The 9,864-nt window shown below is 42.6% G+C and overlaps 1 protein-coding gene across 1 annotated transcript; it reads left to right on the forward strand.

The window, feature by feature from the left end:
* Positions 1-5,695: 5,695 nt before the first annotated feature.
* Positions 5,696-8,411, forward strand: ackr5 (atypical chemokine receptor 5; the record flags this gene model as incomplete). The annotated part of the gene is made up of 2 exons (XM_083920421.1): positions 5,696-5,798; positions 7,310-8,411. Exon 2 carries the CDS (start codon positions 7,314-7,316, stop codon positions 8,409-8,411), a length of 1,098 nt encoding a protein of 365 aa, XP_083776547.1. The 5' UTR covers positions 5,696-5,798; positions 7,310-7,313.
* Between the last annotated feature and the right edge of the window lie 1,453 nt (positions 8,412-9,864).

The following is a 9,864-nucleotide window of genomic DNA, read 5'->3' on the forward strand; positions in this document are numbered from 1 at the left end:
TCTGATGGCATCATTATTGTGTGTGAAAGACTGACGCGCACAGACGTTTTACTACAGAACATACACTGACTTTTTACTTCAGCCTCATGTCTAGATCAACACTTCCTTGTTTTTGTTTTCACGTGCTCCACGCGTAACGTAGCATCCCATAATAACCACAGTCTCTTAACCCCTATTTAGCAACATACAGCAAACCCCATGTATCACAGTGGGACCATGTTATTAGAACATAATCATAAAGCGGGTAAAATATTCCAAATATAAGCGTACATTTAAACTGACTATTTAATTCATGTGGGCCTTTTTAGGTGGCTTCCGCCTCAGTACTCCCGTCTACTTCTCTAAGCTAGCGGTATGCTGACCGTCATCTACTGAAGGTTTTAAATAAGATGGCTCGAATCAAGGAATCCGGTTGTTAGCCGTGATAGAATTTCTGTAGCATGGCTGTGACTTCCAATTCTTAGACACAATAATAGATCACTCCACTTACATCTATTTATTACAGTGTAAGGACTTGCTGAAGATTTCAACATATTTATGAAGTGATGTGTTATCCTTATTTTAACAAAGCTCTCCGTTATTGGAAATGTCAGTCAGCTGTGTCTGTGACACCGTGGTAACATAGTGCTATCTTTAGCTTAAGCCAATACTTCATGTTCACGGACGAAGCAGCTCAATCTGTCCATGGAAAATACATTTCAGCAGATATACAAGATCCCCTGACCACACAGGGAAGCTGTCCTTCTGAAGAAGGAAGTACCGACAGGCCAGAAGGGCTGCAGCCTCTGCTGTGTCAGAGGCAAAGCAGCGGGTGTGGGAGGAGTTCGGAGAAGTCAGGGAGAAGGACTTTCGGGCGGCACCAAGGTGCTACTGGAAAACCATTGGACACCTCAGGAGGGGGAAACGGGGAACCGTCCAAGCTGTTTACAGTAAGGATGGGATGCTAGTGACCTCAGCCAATGTGGTAATCGGGCAGTGGAAGGAGCACTTTGAGTAACTCCTTAATCTGACTAACACGCCCTCTTTTGTAGAGGCAGAGCTGGAGGCTGATGGGGAATCATTGTCAATATCTCTGGCGGATGTCACTGAGGTAGTCAAACAACTCCACAGTGGCAAAGCCCCAGGGATTGATGAGATTCGTCCAGAATCAGAATCAAACGTCTTTTTTAACCACTAATACTGCTCAAAATAACAGCAAACCTCTGCAGCAGCATGAGAAGAGTCCTTACACACAAAACAAAGCACCAACAACGTAGTTAGTGAACCAGGAGTTTAATAAAAGAGTGTTTTAAAGACTTCATAGTAAAGTCAATTCAAGTCAATTACCAAAGTCAATCCCAAAGGAAGGAGCCCATTGGTGCTTTGTTTTGTGTGTAGGGACTCTTCTCACGCTGCTGCAGAGGTTTGCTGTTATTTTCAGCACTATTAGTGGTTAAAAAAGACCTTTGAATGCCTTCACCGTACTGCCCCGAGCTAATCACTGTCAGCCACATTCAGCAGTTAGCGGCTCTCCTGGATTTCTCCGTTATCAGTTGTTACTTAAAAAAAATGGTCTCAATGGTTTATTTGATGATTGTATTTTGCAAAAGACCCTGGGATGATTTTACGCTGGAATTTCCCTTTAAATCTGTCCATGGAAAAAACAAAAGTTTCAGTAGATATCTTAACAACATTGAGCTATTAAAGCAATTGAGTGTTTATATGCTAGTTTAAGCTATAAATAATTGTCGCGTGGGGCCTAACACTGCCCCTTAGCGTTGATATAATCCCAACATAGCACTGCCTGTCGTGAGCTATTGCTTAATACACCGATAAGTACCTGTTCAAAATAGTTGACCTATCCCTTTAAAATAGCAAAGCATGATTTAGTATCCTGTACTAAGCTGGTCCCCTGTTTATTTATTTTCCCCCCTGCCCTTCAGACAGCCACAGTCCGCCACTGCAGTAAACAAGATGTTTGTCATTACAGTAGTTTTAATCAAGTCTTGGCTAACATGGTGGGGGTCAGGGACTGTTTTCTGTCCCTCTCTTTCCAGAAGATGTGTTTATGCTGACTGGTTCCTTCCCGTTTCATCAGAGGAGGCCGAATTTGCTGACTAGTTCCAACTCGTTTCACCAGAAACCGGCCGGATTCAGACAATAGGATTCAGGCAGGATGAGCAGCGAGAACAGAAGGAGGAGGGCGTCGTTGAAAGTTCAGCGAGCTACAAACTGCTGACGATATACGGAGAGGCAGTGTAGGAACACCACGGCCAGGGGAGCAGATCCCCATTAATCAGTGTGAATCACAGCCAACACAAACGTTCCTGTGTTCCCTCTGAATGACGCTGACCTCAGTCATGACCTTCCATCGAGGAGGACACAGGTTTACTCAATGGCATCATTTCGAGGAGATGACAAGGTCCCACTTGTTGTTGTGCAATACTTAAGTAACAGTTCATCATTAGGCGCAACATTCTCAATTAAACCCGATCTGCTGTCGTCACCTACGAGGGCTGAGGAGAAACTGCGTGTGTGTGACTCTGAGGGGGTCTAGGTTAAACAGCCCCCTTCCTCAGTGATGTGCCCCAGGCTTCCCACCTCCTCCACACTCTGCCCGTCACTCACCGTGCCCCCACAGCAAAGGGCTTCCTGCCATTGTTCTCTGCTATGTGGTGCCTGTTTTTTTTTTACTGTTTCTGCAGGGTATGCACTGAAGAAACTCACTCTCATGAAATGAATGCAAACTAAAACTGCTGTCGGAACAAACACCTGTAAGAAGAAATCTGAGTTAACTGGGATCCAGTTTTGATGCTGGATGAACCGTGAAACCAGAGGTGGACTGGGGACAAAGAAATGGGCATTATCTAGCAGGAGAGGACATTTTAAGCATCAAACGCTTAACTTCCTGTATTCCGGTGAAGATTTCTGCACCAATTTATGGTGGAAATGGTACTTCCTGCTTTACCTCACGGCCATTGAAGGAGGCTGAGTCACCAAAAAGAAAGAAGTTGGAGCTTCAATGGAACTGGAGCGGCCCTGTTGGCGGGTTCCAGCAGATGTCGCTAGAAATAAAGTGATGGTTTCCGCTCAGTTCTGACGGAACCTTCGAATGGATGGCGAATATTTACATTGATTTATTGTTCATTTACAATATTTTCTGACTCAAGGACAACTGTGAAATGAATCAACCACCCACGTGTTCTATGACAGTGCGCCAGTGTTTTGTTTGTGTGTGTGTGACTCAAAGGCCTTGCTTTTAGCTCTACCTCCTTTTCCAAATTGAGGTGCCCAGGCCTAATGACTCCACTGTTTTTTTTTTTCTTTGGCCCACAATTTCACTGTGCCTCCCTTGTGTTTTGTCGTATCCACTGATAAATAGGGTAAGGGTTTAAAGATGTGCTTTGATTTTATTTGATTTATTGGAATCTCCATTAGCTGGGACCATAGCCACAGCTTCCTGGAGTCAGCACAACACCTGTGCACCTATGCATTGTCGTGCATAATTACATTAAATAACAACCACAATAACAAAACCGTGGTAACAAAAACACAACACAGGACCTGAATAATTCACAGAATGTACAAGTAAACATATATAGATAAACTTGACATGTATCACTGATGGTAAGACAAACAAACATAAACAAAACCATCATGTCCACATACTATTACCACAATACCATGATTTATAAGTTTTCCCTAAAAAGCAAAAGTAATATATTTAAACTTAACTTGCACTTAAAAGTGCATTGAAATGAGCTTTCAATTTTAATTATCGAAATTTAAAAAACAGTTTCCGCGATTTCCCATTTTAAATCAATTATTTATGGCCTTAATGTGGTGGTACATTCCCCCCAAAATATGGCAGTTACATCACATTTGTTTCTGTGTATCTTTAAATAAAAAGAATAATTAGAAAATGTAAACGACAATTGTCAGATTTTTAAACCATGATGTTTTAGGAATCAAGACTCGATAACATCTAACATTGAGATACGTATCTGTCAGTGATGGGGGAAAAAAAAGTTTTAAATAGAAAATGGATTCAAATCGCATCATCCCTAATTAATACTGATGAATGAATGCACAAGCAGCAGGGAGTGGGGCTCGATTCCACTACTGTATGTGGTCAAGTCAGGTAGTGTCATCCAGTGGTTTCAAACCTAGGGCTCAGGGTCCCCCCCTTGGGTCACTCACAAGATAAACTGAAGGGTCTGGTCAGACACAAGTTCTGATATCGTTGGGTTTGGAACAGTTATTTACATGAAATCATCTGCACAGCTTAGGATACAAAATCTGCGTTTGAAAAGTAAACACTGCCATATAAATGTAGTGGTTAACGTTGTTTAATACCAGTATGTTAGCGCTGTCGTTGAGAATGTTAACGTGCTAACATGCCAAACTAAGATGGTGAACATGGACAATAGCTTTGTCGTTGTGGTGTTAGCATGTCAACATTTAACTCAAAGCAGCGTTGTGTCTTAAATACAGACCCACACTGTAAACCCTTAATCTTATTCAGGGGTGACAGTAGTTGTTTTTTCTTGGCGGTACTATCATATTGACCCATAGTGTGCGCGCACCAAAAAATACACTTAATTATTTATTATAGTCTACTTATCAAGCATTCACGAAGACTTCTTATACTGCAACTAGTGTGAAAGTCTCAGGCTTTGCAACAAACGTCTGTCTGCTGAAACACTTTTTTATTTTTCCAGCTGCACACGGTGGCATAAGATCTGGTTAAGCCACACGCGCGCCGTGTAGCTCGCCAGTTGTCTGTCCATCGAAACACTGCACACATAAAAACAGAAGATTGAAACGTCAACATGTTTTTCTGTATATGTTGTTTTTATTTGGGAGACTTTGCATCTAATGTCTGTCTCCTAAAACACTTTGGAAACCAGCTGTGCATGTGCTGTGTGCTATCACGCTCGTTGTCTATGGAGTAAAGCGCTGCACAGAAGGTTCAGACACAACTTAGAGACAGTTCAGAGCGAGTTACATGCAGTGTAAACTGGGGAAAACGTGTTGATTCTGGTCATTTGACATTAGCAGGTCTGTTTTCATGCTGAAAGTGCAGTTTTTTTTCTTCCCGGTACAACATACCTCCTGTAAATCTTTTAGTGGTATGCCGTCTTACTTTTACCCCTGATCTTATTAAAAATGCTTTCTTTTGTAACTTCAGTATTAGACAACAGTGTGTGTGTTTAAGGAACATTAGGCTAGCAGGTGTGTGTTAAATATTGCCCCCCCTTCAGTCGTAATGTTTTTGTTGTACAGTTTTTACTTGCCATTTATGGAAGAATGAAAAACACGTGGAGAGAGCAGCTGATGTTAAATCATAGCATGGATTTGTTTGTACTAGTTTCTCCCATGAGAGATGAACAGATCATTCATCTTTGCATTTCTTTTTTATTTCCAGCTGAAATGAGCTTCCCTTTAGCTTTGTTGACATCTGGGCTTCTATACCACTCCCCACTACTGACTGAGGATGTCCTGTCAGATCTGTGTGTGTGCCTGTGTGTGTGTGTGTGTGTGTGTGTGTGTGTTTGTGTGTGTGTGTGTGTGTGTGTGTGTGTGTGTGTGTGTGTGTGTGTGTGTGTGTGTGTGTGTGTGTGTGTGTGTGTGTGTGTTTGTGCCAATGAGAAATGGTAGGGTTGAAGCTCCTGGCTGCTTTATTGCTCAGATAGCCCCCAACATCAGAGCTGGAAGGAGTCATCTGGTGTCTTCAGGCTTTACACAGAAAGACAGCGAGGCCTCAGGAGGGAACCTGCCCTCTTCATCTTCTCCAGTGCACTCGTCATCACAACAAGGTACGCGAAAGTCCGATTATAGCAGCATCAGAATCACCTTATTCGCCAAATGTGCACAGGAATTTAACTTTGTTGTACGACGCAGTAAAACAAGGGTATATAGAGAGTTGAAAAGTTAAATGCAAGAATTATATACAGTTAAAATAATTTTAAAAATGCTACGTTATGCTAAAAAATATGCTGCATAAAGCTACATTTGTACATTGCACATATTACACTGTCCATAGTAGGGGGTTGTACTATCCCTAGTGTGTATGAGGTGCATGTGTGTGTGTGTGGGGGGTATAGTTTTGGAGATGTAACAACCTGTTTCCACCTTAAGTTTCTATCTAAATGATGAAGTCCAACCAGGTTAAGTGTGTTTAAGGGTGCTCGGAAGTATGTTCAAAAGTTATAAAGCGCTTTGTGGCTCCAGAGTGTGATCACTTGCCTTAAGTGATGTCACTTGGCATCGGCATCAGTTGGGTCTGAAGACTACCAGTTTGAAAATGAGCAAACATCTGGAAGTGTGGAGTTAGAAAGAAGTGAGTTTACAGACCTCTGTAGCCCTCTGTAGAGGCTGCATTAGCTGCAACTAGCATAACACATCTGGATCTCCGACCAAACTGTCAGCAGTCGAGTTGATCATTAATTATTATGCGGAAAATATTAATTACATTCTCTAAAATGTGAACAGAGCTGCTGCTCTAGTCTGTTAATTTACGTACAAGAAACACAGCAGCATGACTCAACTGGCTATTTCAGAAGCTTAAAGTGTAGTTAGTTTCCTGTGTCAGGTTTATAACTGCAGTGTTTAGTTTTGCTGCTTAAATATCCCATAATATTTGCTACAGTGACATTTCTGCACTCGTGAAAGCGTTTATACTGGAAGCAGCAGCGGCGTGCACAGACTCTCTAAGGGACAGGGGCTTTTAATATAATAAAATGAATTAATAAATTAAAACTGATTATTATTTATATATTATTCTGTAGTTTCAATGTACTTTTTATTTTGTTGTTGTTATTTGAGGCCTCAATGTTGGCAAGTATGAAATAAACTGTTTAGGGGGAGATGGAAGAGGATGCAGAAAAAAACAAATATTAGACAGAAATAAAACTAATCACTTAACTACCGTAAGGGATCACACCAAATAAAGAGTATAAAAAGAATGCATGCAGTTCTATAGGAACGCTAAATTGGTGGAGTACTCTTTAAATGACAAATATTAAGTATAACTTTAATGGATTCTAAACAAATCCAAACATGCACTCACAGCACCTCAAAGTGGGACATGTAGACCTTCTGAACTGCATGTTGTTTGTTGTGAAATGACTTTCTAATAATCTCTGGGGGTTTTAGTATCCACGTCTTAAAATCATCCGAGTAACATTTCAACCCAACACGTCTGCCACCCACCCTCCTCCTCCTGTGCTTCTGTTATGTAACGTCTGGAAACGTAATCAGATTAACCCCAAAGTAAACCTGAACTCTGTCCAGATATGAACCAGTTTTCTTCTGCTTTTCACTCCAGAACCATGAGCACCCACGAGCACAACCACTCACTGGCCTCCTTAAACGGCACGCCGTGGTTCCTCTACGAGTGCACCATCGAGCTGGATGCTGCCGGAGACTATCGGCGCATCTGCCTCTTCCTGATCTACCTTTTCACCTTCATGGTGGGCTTGCTGGAGAACTTGCTGGTCGTCTGGGTCAACTGGCGCCGACGCCACTCGGCCAACGGGGTTCTCTTCTGTATCATCAACGTGAGCCTGTCTGACCTCATGGTGATCGTAATCCTGCCCTTCTTCATGATGGAGATGACCATGGACAAGGTTTGGCTGTGGGGACGCTTCCTCTGCAAGGTCACCAACCTCATCTATGTGGTCAACTTCTACAGCAGCTCCTTCTTCCTGGCCTTCATGACCCTGGAGCGCTACCTGTCTCTGACCAGACCCTCCTTTCCGTCCTTCTTCCCCGTGGTGGGTCGGCGCCGCTGGGTGCTCTGCGGAGGCCTGTGGGTGTTCTCCTTGTTCCTTGCTCTGATGGAGAACATCCACGTGGATCTTCTAGAGTGGGACGAGCCGGGCTGTTACATGATGCCCGAGCACAGCTTCACCGAATGGTTTGTCTCCGTGTCTTTCCTTTCCCTGATTTTCCAGTTTATGGGCCCCGCCGCTGTCATCATCACCTGTAACGTGCTGATCGCTCGCGCAGTTCGTACTGCACCGGACGTGCAGGGCCGGCGCGACGTGTGGCTGGTGCATGTGTACTCCCTGGTGTTTGTGGTATGCTGGCTGCCCTACCACCTGGTCATGGTCTTGATGATCATAGACGACATCAACCCCTTCGTCTTCAGCTGCAACGCAATAGAAGTCCTCTATTTCTCGTTCAGTGTGGTGCAGGGCCTCTCTCTGTTCCACTGCATCGCCAACCCCATCCTCTACAATTTCCTCAGCAAGAGCTTCCGCAACAACCTGATCAACACTGTGGTGAACTACATACCCAGAGAGGGAACTGGGAACCAGATGGGAGCAGGAACCCAGCCCAACGCTCCCAACGGAGGCGGGGGAGACCCGGGGAGGCAACGCAAGTTAAGTAACACCAACACCAGCCATTCTGATGTCGGATCATAAAAGATACTGGGACCAGAAAAGAGAGAGAGCTTCATGAGCGATTTGAAAGAACTGAATCCAGTCTTCAGAGTACCAGAGGCACAGATTGGACAACGTACCATCTCACTCTGGTCATAGACTTGCTGTGCTGTTTCTAACAGATGGGCTCAAAAACACCTTCCTCTCACGATCCACTGCCGGTTTTTGGTTGTTTTTAAAATCATGTATCTGATCACAGTTTTAAACAGAGGAAGGCAGTAAATGTTTGATGTCTGCTCAACTCCCACAGGAAACTAATGGCAACCCCTCAAAGCTCGTGCCACGGGGGAAGAGTGAAGCGCCACACCAGGAATGTGTGTAAACAAATCCCTCTGTCTGTCCATCGCAATTCTAGAGCAAGTCCTCACAACCATATAAACATCTCTGCCATTTTGATACTGTTTTATTGTATTATATAAATCTAACAGAAAAATCATAATTCACATTACTAAATGCTTATTTATCTGTTGCTGTAACATGGTTAAAATGCACTAAAACTCCATCAAACACCGTTTCTATCAATTTAAGGGTCAATTTTTGTTTTCCTTCCTTAACAAGAAAACATCCAAAACACACATTTAGGTGTTTATTTTTCTTCACTTTGCAAAGTCAGCATTCAGATTTCCTCATTTGCATATTCAAAGTTGTAGTCCGTAAGATTTTCAACTAGTTAATTGTCACTCTGGTGCCTGATCATGTGACCCACTAATGAAGGAGCTCGTATTTGCTTTTTTGCCGAGGAATACGATCTGAGTGCGCACAGTTAGTGACGCTTTTTACATTGTTCCCCTTCTCTCTTGGGACCTCATGTCAGTGTGGAAGCATGTGAAGGCATCACACAGTCGACACTGTTCTGTTTCCAAAGGAACTCCGGGAGATGAAGTCCCAAAGGCGCGCCTGCAGTTACATCTTACTGCGAAAGAGGCCGCTAGAGCAACGTCACTCGATTCTTACGGATTACAACTTTAAACATTATAATCAGAAAACTAAGTAATTATTTCTTACTATCGGTAATCAACTGGAGATGTTTCGTGGTGATAAATATTAGTCCCCCCCCCCCCCCCGTTTTTTTTTTTAACCCTATTCTCCTGTAGTGTTTTGCAAAATATAGGATTTTTACAATCCATATCTCTAAAGGCCTTTTCTCACTCTCCACTTTAGCAGCACTTACATACACCAAACTTCCCCGTTTCATTCCTATCTATATTCTGTTTTTTAAAGAGGGCTTTGTTCATATGGCAATTTTTTTTTAATTTTTTACTGTTGCCAGTATTTTATGATTTATGGAGTGATTAAAAAATCTGTTAGAACCTTGAAAATGAATTCAGTTTATCCAATGTTCTCATTTCTGTTCTGCAAATGTATGCACTTATTAGCACATATTTAATAAGCATATAATATTTTTAAAAACTTGTAATTATTGCTGATAAATTGT

Source organism: Echiichthys vipera (genome assembly GCF_963691815.1).
Source record: "Echiichthys vipera genome assembly, chromosome: 9".
Classification (NCBI taxonomy): Eukaryota; Metazoa; Chordata; class Actinopteri; order Perciformes; family Trachinidae; genus Echiichthys; species Echiichthys vipera.